This window comes from Pseudophryne corroboree, chromosome 8 (assembly GCF_028390025.1).
Source record: "Pseudophryne corroboree isolate aPseCor3 chromosome 8, aPseCor3.hap2, whole genome shotgun sequence".
Lineage (NCBI taxonomy): Eukaryota > Metazoa > Chordata > Amphibia > Anura > Myobatrachidae > Pseudophryne > Pseudophryne corroboree.
This window is the reverse complement of record NC_086451.1, coordinates 343,342,980-343,362,097: the sequence shown is the minus strand read 5'-3', so window position 1 is coordinate 343,362,097 and position 19,118 is coordinate 343,342,980. Positions and strand designations below refer to the sequence as shown.

General features: G+C 49.4%; 1 protein-coding gene across 2 annotated transcripts in view; it reads right to left on the bottom strand.

Moving 5' to 3' along the window:
- Positions 1–348: 348 nt before the first annotated feature.
- Positions 349–19,118, bottom strand: part of PABIR2 (PABIR family member 2) — a 48,662-nt gene continuing 29,892 nt past the window's right edge. For both annotated transcript variants that reach the window (XM_063937469.1, XM_063937468.1), the window contains exons 9-10: positions 7,699–7,792; positions 349–648 (exon numbers count right to left, since the gene is read on the bottom strand). In XM_063937469.1, coding sequence (XP_063793539.1) covers positions 504–648; positions 7,699–7,792 — 239 coding nt within the window. In that variant the 3' untranslated portion in view covers positions 349–503. The remainder of the gene's footprint in view (positions 649–7,698; positions 7,793–19,118) is intronic.

Sequence of the window (19,118 nt, the reverse complement as noted above, 5' to 3'; positions counted from 1 at the left end):
AAGAAATACTGCAGAGGCATTTAAGATGGGGGACGGGGAATGGTGGCATGTTAGACAGCCCTGTACCAAGTCACTTACCAAACAGCAAATTCAGGTTACATATTTCTTGGTAAAACTTGAATTTACCCACTAAATTAAATTACATTCTTAGTCTATGATTGCAGACCACACATATTCATCAAAAATAAATTAACAGAACAAAAGATATACTTAAAATTCATAATTTGCATAAATACCTGGAACAAGCAGGCAATAGTTACACTGGTACTGTACATACTATTCTGTACACAAAATACACAGACCCAAACCATTCATCCAGAGTCCTGTAACAGTCCTTCAGGCAGGTAGTGGGGGGGATGAAAAGGGTTATTTATTTAAAAAAGGGGGAAAAAAAAAATTGATAATACACAGGGCAAAGTAGGGAAGAGGAACCAAAGTACTGGATGATCATTCCACAGTCTTTAAATAGGGGAGGAAGGGAAATTGTGGCTGAATAACTGCAGTCACTTGGGCGATAAATCACCCAGGGATATGAATGAAGAGCAGGAGTTGGAACAGGTCACAGGAGAGTCGGTGACACAGCCCTCTTTGGATGCAGAGTCAGAGGAGGAGCAGATGCTGCTGCTGCTATCAAGGTCTGAAGAAATGCTGCAAAATCAAACCGGTCAGAAATCAGAATGAAGTACTGTTGGCTATTCCTATATGTTCTAGTAAAGGAACTCTAATGTACAACACTTATACACTCATGGGTGTAGCTATAGCGGGCGCCATAGCCATGGGGCGCAGACTTAGGGTTCCTATCTCTGTGGTCTGACAACTGCACCCAGGTCATGAATTTGTCTACCAGGTTCCCAGAAATGCTCACTGAGCAATGTGTGGCATAAAGTGAACCAATGGCACTGTGTGTCGTGTACTGGCATCAGTAAATATTATTAACTTAGGGCACTACAATGTGACCTAATACGAACTGGGAAAACTGTGTGATTTAATGTGAACTAGGGCACTACTATGGTGCATAAAGTAAACTAGAGCACTACTATGGGGCATAAAATGAACAACCTACTGTGGAGAGAGGGGTCTCTTTAGAAGGGCGAAAGGGCCCTAGGGTCCACAAAGTTCTGGTTATGCCCCTGGTTTGTATTACTAATTATGCCACAAAGTTCTGGTTATGCCCCTGGTTTGTATTACTAATTATGCCACAAAGTTCTGGTTATGCCCCTGGTTTGTATTACTAATTATGCATTCCAAATTATCTACCACTTAGAAAAACAATCTAGAACTCCAGCATTATACATATATTGGATGTTCTAATACGCAAGTGGCAGTGACATGTAACACAAAAGCAGAGGTGTAGAAGTAAACCGGCTGCATTACAGGTCACACTGCTGCTTGTAGAAGCAGGACTGAGAGGCAACTTCTCTTGCTGTCTGGTGAGAACAGACCAACTAGAATTCTTGTGACATTGCTTACTCTAGAGCAGGGGTTCTCAAACTCGGTCCTCAGGACCCCACACAGTGCATGTTTTGCAGGTAACCCAGCAGGAGCACAGGTGTATTAATTGCTCACTGACACATTTTAAAAGGTCCACAAGTGGAGCTAATTATTTCACTTGCGATTCTGTGAGGAGACCTGCAAAACATGCACTGTGTGAGGACCGAGTTTGAGAACCTGTGCTCTAGAGAAGTGGTTCTAAACATTTTTTAATTCTGGCACCCTAGAGTTTCAGAATTTTTTTTTCACAGCATCCTTAGGCCATAAGTGTCCCCAAATTCAGAAAAAAAGATATTAAAAATAAGATTTTACTCACCGGTAAATCTATTTCTCGTAGTCCGTAGTGGATGCTGGGAACTCCGTAAGGACCATGGGGAATAGCGGCTCCGCAGGAGACTGGGCACAACTAAAAAAAAGCTTTTAGACTACCTGGTGTGCACTGGCTCCTCCCACTATGACCCTCCTCCAAGCCTCAGTTAGGATACTGTGCCCGGAAGAGCTGACACAATAAGGAAGGATTTTGAATCCCAGGTAAGACTCATACCAGCCACACCAATCACACCGTATAACTTGTGATACTATACCCAGTTAACAGTATGAAATATAACTGAGCCTCTCAACAGATGGCTCAACAATAACCCTTAGTTAGGCAATAACTACATACAAGTATTGCAGACAATCCGCACTTGGGATGGGCGCCCAGCATCCACTACGGAATACGAGAAATAGATTTACCGGTGAGTAAAATCTTATTTTCTCTGACGTCCTAGTGGATGCTGGGAACTCCGTGAACTCCGTAAGGACCATGGGGATTATACCAAAGCTCCCAAACGGGCGGGAGAGTGCGGATGACTCTGCAGCACCGAATGAGAGAACTCCAGGTCCTCCTCAGCCAGGGTATCAAATTTGTATAATTTTGCAAACGTGTTTGCCCCTGACCAAGTTGCAGCTCGGCAAAGTTATAAAGCCGAGACCCCTCGGGCAGCCGCCCAAGATAAGCCCACTTTCCTCGTGGAATGGGCTTTTACTGATTTAGGATGCGGCAATCCAGCCGCAGAATGCTCCAGCTGAATTGTGCTACAAATTCAGCGAGCAATAGTCTGCTTAGAAGCAGGAGCACCTATTTTGTTGGGTGCCTACAGGATAAAAAGCGAGTCAGTTTTCCTGACTCCAGCCGTCCTGGAAATATAAATTTTTAAGGCCCTGACTACGTCCAGTAACTTGGAATCTTCCAAGTCCCTAGTAGCCGCAGGCACTACAATAGGTTGGTTTAAGTGAAAAGCTGATACCACCTTAGGGAGAAACTGGGGACGAGTCCTCAATTCTGCCCTATCCATATGGAAAATCAGATAAGGGCTTTTACATGACAAAGCCGCCAATTCTGACACACGCCTGGCTGAAGCCAAGGCCAATAACATGACCACTTTCCACGTGAGATATTTCAAATCCACAGTTTTAAGTGGCTCAAACCAATGTGATTTTAAGAAACTCAACACCACGTTGAGATCCCAAGGTGCCACAGGAGGCACAAAAGGGGGCTGAATATATAGCACTCCCTTTACAAATGTCTGAACTCCAGGCAGTGAAGCCAGTTCTTTCTGGAAGAAAATCGACAGAGCCGAAATCTGGACCTTAATGGAACCCAAGTTTAGGCCCATAGTCACTCCTGACTGTAGGAAGTGCAGAAAACGGCCCAGCTGAAATTCCTCTGTTGGGGCCTTCCTGGCCTCACACCACGCAACATATTTTCGCCAAATACGATGATAATGGTTTGCGGTTACTTCTTTCCTGGCTTTTATCAGCGTAGGAATGACTTCCTCCGGAATGCCTTTTTCCTTTAGGATCCGGAATTCAACCGCCATGCCGTCAAACGCAACCGCGGTAAGTCTTGGAACAGACAGGGCCCCTGCTGTAGCAGATCCTGTCTGAGCGGTAGAGGCCATGGGTCCTCTGATATCATTTCTTGAAGTTCTGGGTACCAAGCTCTTCTTGGCCCATCCGGAACCACGAGTATCGTTCTTACTCCTCGTTTTCTTATTATTCTCAGTACCTTTGGTATGAGAGGCAGAGGAGGGAATACATAAACCGACTGGTACACCCACGGTGTCACTAGAGCGTCCACAGCTGTTGCCTGAGGGTCCCTTGACCTGGCGCAATATCTAGTTTTTTGTTTAGGCGGGACGCCATATGTCCACCTGTGGCCTTTCCCAACGGTCTACCAACAGTTGGAAGACTTCTGGATGAAGTCCCCACTCTCCCGGGTGTAGGTCGTGTATGCTGAGGAAGTCTGCTTCCCAGTTGTCCACTCCCGGAATGAACACTGCTGACAGTGCTAAGACGTGATTCTCCGCCCATCGGAGAATCCTTGTGGCTTCTGCCATCGCCATCCTGCTTCTTGTGCCGCCCTGTCGGTTTACAAGGGCGAAATCGTGATGTTGTCTGATTGGATCAGTACCGGCTGGTTTTGAAGCAGAGGCCTTGCCAGACTTAGGGCATTGTAAATGGCCCTCAGTTCCAGAATATTTATGTGTAGGGACGACTCCTGACTTGACCAAAGTCCTTGGAAATTTCTTTCCTGTGTGACTGCCCCCCAGCCTCGAAGGCTGGCATCCGTGGTTACCAGGACCCAGTCCTGTATGCCGAATCTGCGGCCCTCTTGAAGATGAGCACTCTGCAGCCACCACAGTAGAGATACCCTGGTCCTTGGAGACAGGGTTATCAGCCGATGCATCTGAAGATGCGATCCCGACCACTTGTCCAAGAGGTCCCACTGAAAGGTTCTTGCATGGAACCTGCCGAATGGAATTTTGCTTCGTAAGAAGCTACCATTTTTCCCAGGACTCGTGTGCAGTGATGCACAGATACCTGTTTTGGTTTCAGGAGGTCTCTGACTAGAGATGACAGCTCCTTGGCTTTCTCCTGCGGAAGAAACACTTTTTTCTGTTCTGTGTCCAGAACCATCCCCAGGAACAGTAGGCGTGTGGTAGGAACCAGCTGTGACTTTGGAATGTATAGAATCCATCCGTGCTGTTGTAGCACTTCCCGAGATAGTGCTACTCCGACCAACAACTGCTCCTTGGACCTCGCCTTTATAAGGAGATCGTCCAAGTACGGGATAATTAAAACTCCCTTTTTTCGAAGGAGTATCATCATTTCTGCCATTACCTTGGTAAAGACCCTCGGTGCCGTGGACAGTCCAAACGGCAGTGTTTGGAATTGGTAATGGCAATCCTGTACCACAAATCTGAGGTACTCCTGGTGAGGATGGTAAATGGGGACATGTAGGTAAGCATCCTTGATGTCCAGGGATACCATGTAATCCCCCTCCTCCAGGCTTGCAATAACCGCCCTGAGCGATTCCATCTTGAACTTGAATTTTTTTATGTATGTGTTCAAGGATTTCAAATTTTAAAATGGGTCTCACCGAACCGTCCGGTTTCGGTACCACAAACAGTGTGGAATAGTAACCCCGTCCTTGTTGAAGTAGGGGCACCTTGACTATCACCTGCTGGGAATACAGCTTGTGAATTGCCTCTAGCACAGCCTCCCTGCCTGAGGGAGTTGTCGGCAAGGCAGATTTGAGGAAACGGCGGGGGGGAGACGCCTCGAATTCCAGCTTGTACCCCTGAGATACTACTTGAAGGATCCAGGGATCCACCTGTGAGCGAGCCCACTGATCGCTGAAATTTTTGAGGCGGCCCACCACCGTACCTGGCTACGCCTGTGGAGCCCCCGCGTCATGCGGTGGACTCAGAGGAAGCGGGGGAAGAATTTTGATTCTGGGAACTGGCTGACTGGTGCAGCTTTTTCCCTCTTCCCTCGTCTCTGTGCAGAAAGGAAGCGCCTTTGACCCGCTTGCTTTTCTGAAGCCGAAAGGACTGTACCTGATAATACAGTGCTTTCTTAGGCTGTGAGGAAACCTGAGGTAAAAATTTTTCTTCCCAGCTGTTGCTGTGGATACGAGGTCCCAGAGACCATCCCCAAACAATTCCTCACCTTTATAAGGCTCTATGTGCCTTTTAAAGTCAGCATCACCTGTCCAGTGTCGGGTCTCTAATACCCTCCTGACAGAATGGACATTAATTCTGGATGCCAGCCGGCAAAATATCCCTCTGTGCATCCCTCCTATATAAGACGACGTCTTATGTTCGCAAAATAGTATCCCTGTTTGACAGGGTTACAGACCACGCTGCAGCAGCACTATCTGCAGGTCTCAGTCTAGTACCTGAGTGTGTAAATACAGACTTCAGGATAGCCTCCTGCTTTTTATCAGCAGGTACCTTCAAAGTGGCCGTATCCTAAGACGGCAGTGCCACCTTTTTTGACAAACGTGTGAGCGCCTTATCCACCCTAGGGGATATCACCCAGCGTAACTTATCCTCTGGCGGGAAAGGGTACGCCATCAGTAACTTTTTAGAAATTACCAGTTTCTTATCGGGGGAACCCACGCTTTTTCACACTTCATTCACTCATTTGATGGAGGAACAAAACACTACCTGCTTTTTCTCCCCAAACATAAAACCCTTTTTTAGTGGTACTTGGGTTAATGTCAGAAATGTGTAACACATTTTTTATTGCCGGGATCATGTAACGGATGTTCCTAGTGGATTGTGTATATGTCTCAACCTCGTCGACACTGGAGTCAGACTCCGTGTCGACATCTGTGTCTGCCATCTGAGGGAGCGGGCGTTTTTGAGCCCCTGATGGCCTTTGAGACGCCTGGGCAGGCGCGGGCTGAGAAGCCGGCTGTCCCATAGCTGTTACGTCATCCAGCCTTTTATGTGTAAGGAGTTGACACTGTCGGTTTATACCTTCCACCTATCCATCCACTCTGGTGTCGGCCCCACAGGGGGCGACATCACATTTATCGGCATCTGCTCTGCCATCACATAAGCCTCCTCATCAAACGTGTCGACACAGCCGTACCAACACACCGCACACACACAGGGAATGCTCTGACTGAGGACAGGACCCCAAACAGCCCTTTGGGGAGACAGAGAGAGAGTATGCCAGCACACACCAGAGCGCTATATAATTTAGGGATTAACACTATATTGAGTGAATTTTTCCCAATAGCTGCTTGTATATACAATATTGCGCCTAAATTTAGTGCCCCCCCTCTCTTTTTAACCCTTTGAGCCTGCAAACTACAGGGGAGAGCCTGGGGAGCTGTCTTCCAGCTGCACTGTGAAGAGAAAATGGCGCCAGTGTGCTGAGGGAGATAGCTCCGCCCCTTTTTCGCTGACTTTTCTCCCGGTTTTTTATGGATTCTGGCAGGGGTATTTATCACATATATAGCCTCTGGGGCTATATATTGTGATATATTTGCCAGTCAAGGTGTTTTTATTGCTGCTCAGGGCGCCCCCCCCCCCCCAGCGCCCTGCACCCTCAGTGCTGTGCGCTACCTTGGTGAAGACTGATGTTTTCTGCCGCCGATTTTCCGAACCTCTCCTTGCTTCTGGCTCTGTAAGGGGGACGGCGGCGCGGCTCCGGGAACGAACACCAAGGCCAGTTCCATGCGGTCGATCCCTCTGGAGCTAATGGTGTCCAGTAGCCTAAGAAGCCCAAGCTAGCTGCAAGCAGGTAGGTTCGCTTCTTCTCCCCATAGTCCCTCGATGCAGTGAGCCTGTTGCCAGCAGGTCTCACTGTAAAATAAAAAACCTAAAATAAACTTTCTTTCTAGGAGCTCAGGAGAGCCCCTAGTGTGCATCCAGCTCGGCCGGGCACAGAAATCTAACTGAGGCTTGGAGGAGGGTCATAGTGGGAGGAGCCAGTGCACACCAGGTAGTCTAAAAGCTTTTTTTTTAGTTGTGCCCAGTCTCCTGCGGAGCCGCTATTCCCCATGGTCCTTACGGAGTTCCCAGCATCCACTAGGACGTCAGAGAAAGTAAATTATGTTTAAAGGTCATATTCCGGCACACAGGATCCAGATGGTCAGAATGCAGACAGCGGCATCCCAAAGTTCAAAATCATGACAAATTTTGGTAAGTATTTTAAGGCTAACTCTAACCGTCCCCTTCCACAGCCTAACCATGGTGAGAGACATGATTCGCTTCCATCTGTCCACATTTTATAATCGGAAACCACAAGGACTGGTTTTGCCTAGTATACGCTTGCAAATACCCTGAGCACCCCCCCCCCCCCCCCCCAAAAAAAAAAAAAATTAAGTATATATTTTTTAAACAGTTTTATATATAGTTTTCTTACCAACTGAAATCCGACATGTGCGTGATGTCCGGTGAAAGCATGTTAGTTGTTCCTTGAAACAATCTCTTTGGTTGACTTTCTATTTCCATTTCAACTGGAAAAAAGTGAAGGGAAAAAATAAGAATTTACTTACCGATAATTCTATTTCTCATAGTCCGTAGTGGATGCTGGGGACTCCGTCAGGACCATGGGGAATAGCGGCTCCGCAGGAGACAGGGCACAAAAGTAAAAGCTTTAGGATCAGGTGGTGTGCACTGGCTCCTCCCCCTATGACCCTCCTCCAAGCCTCAGTTAGGATACTGTGCCCGGACGAGCGTACACAATAAGGAAGGATTTTGAATCCCGGGTAAGACTCATACCAGCCACACCAATCACACTGTACAACCTGTGATCTGAACCCAGTTAACAGCATGATAACAGCGGAGCCTCTGAAAAGATGGCTCACAACAATAATAACCCAATTTAGTTAACAATAACTATGTACAAGTATTGCAGACAATCCGCACTTGGGATGGGCGCCCAGCATCCACTACGGACTACGAGAAATAGAATTATCGGTAAGTAAATTCTTATTTTCTCTGACGTCCTAAGTGGATGCTGGGGACTCCGTCAGGACCATGGGGATTATACCAAAGCTCCCAAACGGGCGGGAGAGTGCGGATGACTCTGCAGCACCGAGTGAGAGAACTCCAGGTCCTCCTCAGCCAGGGTGTGCCCCTGACCAAGTAGCAGCTCGGCAAAGTTGTAAAGCCGAGACCCCTCGGGCAGCCGCCCAAGATGAGCCCACCTTCCTTGTGGAATGGGCATTTACATATTTTGGCTGTGGCAGGCCTGCCACAGAATGTGCAAGCTGAATTGTACTACACATCCAACTAGCAATCGTCTGCTTAGAAGCAAGAGCACCCAGTTTGTTGGGTGCCTACAGGATAACAGCAAGTCAGTTTTCCTGACTCCAGCCGTCCTGGAAACCTATATTTTCAGGGCCCTGACAACATCTAGCAACTTGGAGTCCTCCAAGTCCCTAGTAGCCGCAGGTACCACAATAAGCTGGTTCAGGTGAAACGCTGACACCACCTTAGGGAGAAACTGGGGACGAGTCCGCAGCTCTGCCCTGTCCGAATGGACAATCAGATATGGGCTTTTGTGAGACAAAGCCGCCAATTCTGACACTCGCCTGGCCGAGGCCAGGGCCAACATCATGGTCACTTTCCATGTGAGATATTTCAAATCCACAGATTTGAACGGTTTAAACCAATGTGATTTGAGGAATCCCAGAACTACGTTGAGATCCCACAGTGCCACTGGAGGCACAAAAGGGGGTTGTATATGCAGTACTCCCTCGACAAACTTCTGGACTTCAGGAACTGAAGCCAATTCTTTCTGGAAGAAAATCGACAGGGCCGAAACTTGAACCTTAATGGACCCCAATTTGAGGCTCATAGACACTCCTGTTTGCAGGAAATGCAGGAATCGACCGAGTTGAAATTTCTTCATGGGGCCTTCCTGGCCTCACACCACGCAACATATTTTCGCCACATGTGGTGATAATGTTGTGCGGTCACCTCCTTCCTGGCTTTGACCAGGGTAGGAATGACCTCTTCCGGAATGCCTTTTTCCCTTAGGATCCGGCGTTCAACCGCCATGCCGTCAAACGCAGCCGCGGTAAGTCTTGGAACAGACATGGTACTTGCTGAAGCAAGTCCCTTCTTAGCGGCAGAGGCCATGAGTCCTCTGTGAGCATCTCTTGAAGTTCCGGGTACCAAGTCCTTCTTGGCCAATCCGGAGCCATGAGTATAGTTCTTACTCCTCTACGTCTTATAATTCTCAGTACCTTAGGTATGAGACGCAGAGGAGGGAACACATACACCGACTGGTACACCCACGGTGTTACCAGAACGTCCACAGCTATTGCCTGAGGGTCTCTTGACCTGGCGCAATACCTGTCCAGTTTTTTGTTCAGGCGGGACGCCATCATGTCCACCTTTGGTCTTTCCCAACGGTTCACAATCATGTGGAAGACTTCCCGATGAAGTCCCCACTCTCCCGGGTGGAGGTCGTGCCTGCTGAGGAAGTCTGCTTCCCAGTTGTCCACTCCCGGAATGAACACTGCTGACAGTGCTATCACATGATTTTCCGCCCAGCGAAAAATCCTTGCAGTTTTTTCCATTGCCCTCCTGCTTCTTGTGCCGCCCTGTTTACGTGGGCGACTGCCGTGATGTTGTCCCACTGGATCAATACCGGCTGACCTTGAAGCAGAGGTCTTGCTAAGCTTAGAGCATTTAAATTGCCCTTGGCTCCAGTATATTTATGTGGAGAAAAGTCTCCAGACTTGATCACACTCCCTGGAAATTTTTTCCCTGTGTGACTGCTCCCCAGCCTCTCAGGCTGGCCTCCGTGGTCACCAACATCCAATCCTGAATGCCGAATCTGCGGCCCTCTAGAAGATGAGCACTCTGTAACCACCACAGGAGAGACACCCTTGTCCTTGGAGATAGGGTTATCCGCTGATGCATCTGAAGATGCGATCCGGACCATTTGTCCAGCAGATCCCACTGAAAAGTTCTTGCGTGGAATCTGCCGAATGGAATTGCTTCGTAATAAGCCACCATTTTTCCCAGGACTCTTGTGCAATGATGCACTGACACTTTTCCTGGTTTTAGGAGGTTCCTGACTAGCTCGGATAACTCCCTGGCTTTCTCCTCCGGGAGAAACACCTTTTTCTGGACTGTGTCCAGAACCATCCCTAGGAACAGCAGACGTGTCGTCGGAAACAACTGCGGTTTTGGAATATTTAGAATCCACCCGTGCTGTCGTAGAACTACTTGAGATAGTGCTACTCCGACCTCCAACTGTTCTCTGGACCTTGCTCTTATCAGGAGGTCGTCCATTTTCTTTGAAGAAAAATCATCATTTCAGCCATTACCTTGGTAAAGACCCGGGGTGCCGTGGACAATCCAAACGGCAGCGTCTGAAACTGATAGTGACAGTTCTGTACCACGAACCTGAGATACCCTTGGTGAGAAGGGAAAATTGGGACATGGAGGTAAGCATCCCTGATGTCCCGGGACACCATATAGTCCCCTTCTTCCTGGTTCGCTATCACTGCTCTGAGTGACTCCATCTTGATTTGAACCTTTGTAAGTGTTCAAATATTTTAGATTTAGAACAGGTCTCACCGAGCCGTCCTGCTTCAGTACCACAATATAGTGTGGAATAATACCCCTTTCCTTGTTGTAGGAGGGGTACTTTGAATATCACCTGCTGGGAATACAGCTTGTGAATTGTTTCCAATACTGCCTCCCTGTCAGAGGGAGACATTGGTAAAGCAAACTTCAGGAACCTGCGAGGGGGAGACGTCTCGAATTTCCAATCTGTACCCCTGGGATACTACTTGTAGGATCCAGGGGTCCACTTGCGAGTAAGCCCACTGCGTGCTGAAACTCTTGAGACGACCCCCCACCGCACCTGTTTGTACGGCCCCAGCGTCATGCTGAGGACTTGGCAGAAGCGGTGGAAGGCTTCTGTTCCTGGGAATGGGCTGCCTGCTGCAGTCTTCTTCCCTTATGGGGACGAAAGGACTGAGGCTGAAAAGACGATGTCTTTTTCTGCTGAGATGTGACTTGGGGTAAAAAAAAGGTGGATTTTCCAGCTGTTGCCGTGGCCACCAGATCCGATGGACCGACCCCAAATAACTCCTCCCCTTTATACGGCAATACTTCCATGTGCCGTTTGGAATCTGCATCACCTGACCACTGTCGTGTCCATAAACATCTTCTGGCAGATATGGACATCGCACTTACTCTTGATGCCAGAGTGCACATATCCCTCTGTGCATCTCGCATATATAGAAATGCATCCTTTAAATGCTCTATAGTCAATAAAATACTGTCCCTGTCAAGGGAAACAATATTTCCAGTCAGGGAATCTGACCAAGCCACCCCAGCGCTGCCCATCCAGGCTGAGGCGATCGCTGGTCGCAGTATAACACCAGTATGTGTGTATATACTTTTTAGGATATTTTCCAGCCTCCTATCAGTTGGCTCCTTGAGGGCGGCCGTATCTGGAGACGGTAACGCCACTTGTTTTGATAAGCGTGTGAGCGCCTTATCCACCCTAAGGGGTGTTTCCCAACGCGCCATAACTTCTGGCGGGAAAGGGTATACCGCCAATAATTTTCTATCGGGGGAAACCCACGCATCATCACACACTTCATTTAATTTATCTGATTCAGGAAAAACCACATGTAGTTTTTTCACACTCCACATAATACCCTTTTTTGTGGTACTTGTAGTATCAGAAATATGTAACATCTCCTTCATTGCCCTTAACAAGTAACGTGTGGCCCTAAAGGAAAATACGTTTGTTTCTTCACCGTCGACACTGGAGTCAGTGTCCGTGTCTGTGTCGACCGACTGAGGTAAAAGGACGTTTTAACGCCCCTGACGGTGTTTGAGACGCCTGGACAGGTACTAATTGGTTTGCCGGCCGTCTCATGTCGTCAACCGACCTTGCAGCGTGTTGACATTATCACGTAATTCCTTAAATAAGCCATCCATTCCGGTGTCGACTCCCTAGAGAGTGACATCACCATTACAGGCAATTGCTCCGCCTCCTCACCAACATCGTCCTCATACATGTCGACACACACGTACCGACACACAGCACACACACAGGGAATGCTCTGATAGAGGACAGGACCCCACTAGCCCTTTGGGGAGACAGAGGGAGAGTTTGCCAGCACACACCAAAAACGCTATAATTATACAGGGACAACCTTTATATAAGTGTTTTTCCCTTATAGCATTTTAATATATATAGTCATATCGCCAAATAAGTGCCCCCCCTCTCTGTTTTAACCCTGTTTCTGTAGTGCAGTGCAGGGGAGAGCCTGGGAGCCTTCCCACCAGCATTTCTGTGAGGGAAAATGGCGCTGTGTGCTGAGGAGAATAGGCCCCGCCCCCTTTTCGGCGGGCTTCTTCTCCCGTTTTTCTGAGACCTGGCAGGGGTTAAATACATCCATATAGCCCCCAGGGGCTATATGTGATGTATTTTTAGCCAGAATAAGGTACTATCATTGCTGCCCAGGGCGCCCCCCCCAACGCCCTGCACCCTCAGTGACCGCTGCTATGAAGTGTGCTGACAACAATGGCGCACAGCTGCAGTGCTGTGCGCTACCTTATGAAGACTGAAAAGTCTTCTGCCGCCGGTTTCTGGACCTCTTCACTTTTCGGCATCTGCAAGGGGGTCGGCGGCGCGGCTCCGGGACGAACCCCAGGGTGAGACCTGTGTTCCGACTCCCTCTGGAGCTAATGGTGTCCAGTAGCCTAAGAAGCCAATCCATCCTGCACGCAGGTGAGTTCACTTCTCTCCCCTAAGTCCCTCGATGCAGTGAGCCTGTTGCCAGCAGGACTCACTGAAAATAAAAAAAACCTAACAAAACTTTTACTCTAAGCAGCTCTTTAGGAGAGCCACCTAGATTGCACCCTTCTCGGCCGGGCACAAAAATCTAACTGAGGCTTGGAGGAGGGTCATAGGGGGAGGAGCCAGTGCACACCACCTGATCCTAAAGCTTTTACTTTTGTGCCCTGTCTCCTGCGGAGCCGCTATTCCCCATGGTCCTGACGGAGTCCCCAGCATCCACTTAGGACGTCAGAGAAAAGAAAAGCGGATTACGCTAATACTGAGAACTAAGAACATTTAATAAGCAGTATATAGAATCGTACACAGAAACTGCAAAGAGTGAAAGCTGGATACATCACAGTATGACCGACTACAGTCAAGCAGTATTTACTTGTATGCTAAGCCGCCACTTTCTTTACAAAGTTCTATGAATTCTAGTTTCAGTACAGCTGAAGATAAATAGGATTTTGGTTACCTACCGGTAAATCCTTTTCTCGTAGTCTGTAGAGGATGCTGGGTTCCATATTAGTACCATGGGGGTATAGATGGGTCCGCCAGGAGCCATTGGCACTTTAATAGTTTAAGTGTGGGTCGGCTCCTCCCTCTATGCCCCTCCTACCAGACTCAGTCTAGAAACTGTGCCCGAGGAGACAACATACTTCAAGAGAAGGAATTTACACAGATAGTGGCGAGATTCATACCAGCTCACACAACAGGCAAATCCGGCTAACATGCCGGAACAACTCAGCAGCAGCTGAAACAGTAAATAACGCAGAACTTACCTAGGAACCAGGCAGTACTGAACTATAAAACCAATGCAGGAAAACGCAGCGCTGGGCAGGCGCCCAGCATCCTCGACGGACTACGAGAAAAGGATTTACCGGTAGGTAACCAAAATCCTATTTTCTCTTACGTCCTAGAGGATGCTGGGGTCCATATTAGTACCATGGGGATGTACCAAAGCTCCCAGTACGGGAGGAAGAGTGCGGAGGCTCCTGCAACACTGCTTGACCAAACTTGAGGTCATCAGAGGCCAAAGTGTCGAACTTGTAAAACTTGGCAAACGTGTTCGACCCAGACAAAGTAGCTGCTCGGCAGAGTTGTACAGCCGAGACACCCCGGGCAGCCACCCAGGAAGAGCTCACTTTACGAGTAGAGTGGGCCTTTACAGATCTTGGACACGGCAATCCTGCCGTGGAATAAGCATGCTGGATAGTGAACCTGATCCAGCGTAAAATCGACTGCTTAGAAGCAGGACACCCAATTTTCTTGGGATCATAGATGACAAACAGAGAGTCACTTTTCCTAAGACGAGCCGTCCTCTGCACATAAATCTTCAAAGTCCTCACTACATCCAAGGACTTTGAAGCAATTGAGGAGTCAGTAGCCACTGGCACCACAATAGGTTGGTTGATATGGAAAGCAGATACAACCTTAGGCAGGAACTGTGGACGAGTCCCAAGTTCCGCCCTGTCTTCATGGAAGATCAGATAGGGGCTATTACAAGATAAAGCCCCCAATTCCGACACGTGTCGTGCAGAAGCCAACGCCAACAAAGTGACCGCCTTCCACGTGAGATACTTGAGATCAGCCTCCTGCAGAGGCTCAAACCAAGCAGATTGCAGGAACTGCAACACCACATCAAGATCCCAGGGTGCCGTTGGCGCCACAAAGTGAGGCTGGATGTGCAGAACCCCTTTCAAAAAGGTCTGAACTTCAGGGAGGACAGCCAATTGTTTTTGAAAGAAGATGGACAAAGCAGAGATCTGGACCTTGATTGAGCCCAATCTTAGTCCCATATCCACCCCTGCTTGCAGGAAAAGGAGAAAACGTCCAAGTTGAAACTCCACCGCAGGAAACTTCTTGAACTCACACCAAGAAACATATTTTTTCCAAAGGCGATGGTAAATGTTTAGACGTTACGCCCTTCCTAGCCTGTATCAGGGTAGGAATGACTTCACTCGGGATACCCTTCCGAGCTAAGATCTGGCGTTCCACCGCCATGCCATCAAACGTAGCCGTGGTAAGTCTTGATAAGCGAATGGCCCCTGCAGTAGCAGATCCTCCCGAAGAGGTAACGGCCTTGGATCTTCCAGCAGAAGATCCAGTAGATCCACGTACCAAGCCCTCCTTGGCCAGTCCGGAGCAATGAGGATTGCCAGAACCTTTGATCTTCTTACCAGGAAGTGGAGGGAACACATACAATGACGTGAACACCCACGGTGATACCAGTGCGTCCACCGCTACTGCCTGTGGGTCTCTCGACCTGGAACAGTACCTCCGCAGCTTCTTGTTGAGGCGGGAGGCCATCATGTCTATGTGAGGAACCCCCCACCAACCGGTTACCTCCTTGAACACCTCCAGATGGAGGCCCCACTCTCCTGGATGGAGGAGATCGTGTCTGCTGAGGAAGTCTGCTTCCCAGTCAGTCTACACCCGGAATGAAGATTGCTGACATCGCCACCGCGTGCCTTTCTGCCCAAAGGAGGATTATCGACACCTCTGACATGGCAGCCCTGCTTTCGTTCCGCCTTGTCGGTTTATGTAGGCCACTGTGGTCACGTTGTCCGACTGCACCTGAACATCCCGATCCTGTAGAAGGTGTGCTGCTTGCAGAGGGCCGTTGTACACGGCTCTTAGCTCCAGAATGTTTATCGGGAGAAGGGATTCTTGATCCGACCACCGTCCTTGGAAGATTTCCCCCTGAGCGACTGCTCCCCAACCTCTTAGACTTGCATCTGTGGTTAGAAGGATCCAGTCCTGAATGCCGAACCTTCGGCATTCCAGAAGGTGAGGCAGTTGTATCCACCAGAGGAGCGAAATCCTGGCCTTCGGAGACAGACGGATCCTCTGGTGCATGTGTAGGGGAGATCCCGACCACTGGTCCAAGAGATCCAGCTGAAAGGATCGAGCATGAAACCTTCCGTATTGTTGAGCCTCGTAGGAGGCAACCATCTTCCCCAGAAGGCGGATGCACTGATGAACCGAGACCCGGGTAGGCTTTAAGACATCCCGGACCATTGATTGAATCACCAATGCTTTCTCCACCGGCAGAAACACCCTCTGCACTTCCATGTCTAGGATCATTCCCAGGAAAGACAGCCTCCTTGTCGGCTCCAGATGAGACTTCGGAAGGTTCAGGATCTAACTGTGCTCCTTGAGCAGATGTGTCGTGAGAGCAATGGATCGCAACAACTTCTCCCTGGACGACGCCTTGATCAGGAGATCATCCAGATATGGAATTATGTTCACCCCTTGTTTGCGCAGGAGAACCATCATCTCCGCCATCACCTTGATGAAGACCCTCGGTGCTGTGGAGAGGCCAAACGGCAGCGCCTGAAACTGAGAGTGATCTTCCAACAGTGCAAACCGGAGATATGCCTGATGCGGAGACCAGATGGGAATATGGAGGTACGCATCCTTGATGTCCAGGGACACTAGGAACTCCCCCTCCGTCAGACCTGAGATGACAGCTCTCAGAGACTCCATTTTGAATCTGAACTCCCTGAGGTAGGGGTTCAAAGATTTTAAGTTCAGGATTGGCTGCACCGAACCATCCGGCTTCGGTACCACAAAAAGGTTCGAATAGTAACCTTTGTTTCACTGATGAGGTGGAACTGGAACAATGACCCTGGACACCACCAATTTTTAGATAGCTTCCAGAAGAATTGTTCTGTCTGCCAGCAGGGCTGGCAAGCCTGACTTGAAGAAACGGTGAGGCAGGGGATCTTGAAACTCCAGCCTGTACCCTCTGGACACAATATCCAGTATCCAGGGGTCCAGGCCCGACGACATCCAGACGTGACAGAAATGCCGGAGTCTTGCCCCCACCTGACCATCCTCCAGGCCTAGCTGTCCACAGTCATGCGGAGGACTTTGGGGTATCAGAAGCGGGCTTCTGGTTCTAGGAGCCAGCGGGAGCAGGCTTCTTTCCTTTAGCACGACCACCTCTGAAGAAGGTGTTCGAAGGCTTGTTCTTTCTAGGCCTCGCTGGCCGAAAGGGCGGTGACGTGGCTGGTGTAAAAGGCTTCTTCGTAGCCGGTGCAGCTGAGGGGAGAAAAGGAGACTTACCCGCTGTAGCCGTGGCAATCCACGCATCTAGCACCTCCCCAAAGAGAGCCTGACCTGTATAAGGTAGACCCTCCACACTTTTCCTGGATTCCGCGTCCGCAGACCATTGGCGCAGCTAGAGACATCTGCGAGCCGAGACGGACATGGAGAAGATCCCCACAGCCATGGAACCGAGGTCCTTCATGGAATCTACAGGAAACCTGCAGAATCCTGAATATGGCGTAAAAATAAATCAACGTCACCTTTATCCATCGTAGTCGATTCCTCCTGCAGAGTGATTGACCACCTGGTGGTCAATCCAAACACAGGCTATAGTAGGCCACAGTATGGCCCCTGAAGCCGTGTAAATGGATTTTAGCGTAGCATCCACCTTGCGATCTGCCGGGTCTTTCAACGCGGTAGATCCAGGGACTGGTAATACCACCTGTTTGGACAGCCTGGAGACAGAGGCGTCAACTATCGGCGGAGACTCCCACTTTTTTCTATCTTGTTCTGGGAAGGGAAAAGCAACCAAGACCCTCTTAGGGATCTGGAATTTCTTTTCCGGATTTTCCCAGGCTTTTTTCAAAGATAGCATTCAATTCTTTAGATGCCGGGAAGGTGAGGGTTTTTTTTTTACTGTCTGTGAAAAAGGCGGCCTCCTCCACCTGCTCAGGAGCCGTGTCAGCAATGTGTAACACATCAGTTACGCCTTCAATCATCAACTGCACCCCCTTAGCAAGTGATGCCGTCCCCCTCGACACATCCCCGTCACTGTCTGCAGTGTCAGAATCGGTGTCCGTGTCATCCTGCATAAGTTTGGCAAGTGCACGTTTGTGAGAATGTACCGCAGGGGACCCAGAGGAAGTAGTATCAGACCATACAACCATAGAGGATTGTAAGACCTGAGTGGCATGCTCAGTCCTAGCAACCCTATCAGAAATCTGAGAAATAGTCCCCCTCAGAGAGACTAACCATTCTGGCTCTCTAGCTGGGATCTGCGCTACAACAGTGCAATCCTGATTACATGGTATGGAGTCTTCCTGGGAAGATAAATCCTCTGCAGCATATGAAACAGAGTCTCTAGATATGTTGTCACATACACACCAAACACCCCACAAACACACAGGGTACTCGGTAGACAGAGTTTCCCCCCCAAGAACGGCAGAGAGACACAGAGGTTGGAGCCAACCCACACACAGCGCTATTATAGGTATAGGGAGACTCCAACCAGCGCTGACTGTGTCCCTTAATAGGTGACACAGCCTACCCTCCCTTCTACAACCCCCTGGTACCGTACAGATAGCTGGAGTTGCTCTGGAGGGACCTGTTCATCCACTGGCAGTGAGCTGCAGGCAGGAAAATGGCGCTGAACGCTGCTGGGTCTGCTCTGAGGAGCTCCGCCCCTTCAATGGCGCTGTCTTCCCGCTCCTGTAAAATTATACTGGCCTGAGGATTAGTTTGCTGGCTGAAATCCGCGGACCCAGACAGGATGGAAATGGTCAGTGTAGGGTTAGGTGCTGGCTCAGGGCGCCCCTCACCGCAGTAACGCTGAGCCGTCCGGGAGCGCGGTACACTGACCCCCCGCTTGTAAGGGGGGACAGTGACTCACTCACCACTTTCAGCTCTGTAAGGGGGTGGCGGCTGGCTGCCGGGGTGTGCGTTCCCCTGTGGCGGGGCGCGATCTGAGCCCTCTGGAGCTCAATGTCCAGTCAGCGGAGTCAGTGGCTCAAGACCCCGCAGGGCGGACACTGCTCCCCCCCTCAGTCCCTCGATGCAGTCAGGCTGTTGCCAGCAGCCTCCTGTAAAAAAATAAACTCTAAGAAAAACTTTTACCAGGAAAGCTCTGTAGAGCTCCCCTAGCTGTGACCGGCTCCTTCGGGCACATTTTCTAAACTGAGTCTGGTATGAGGGGCATAGAGGGAGGAGCCAGCCCATACTATTAAACTCTTAAAGTGCCAATGGCTCCT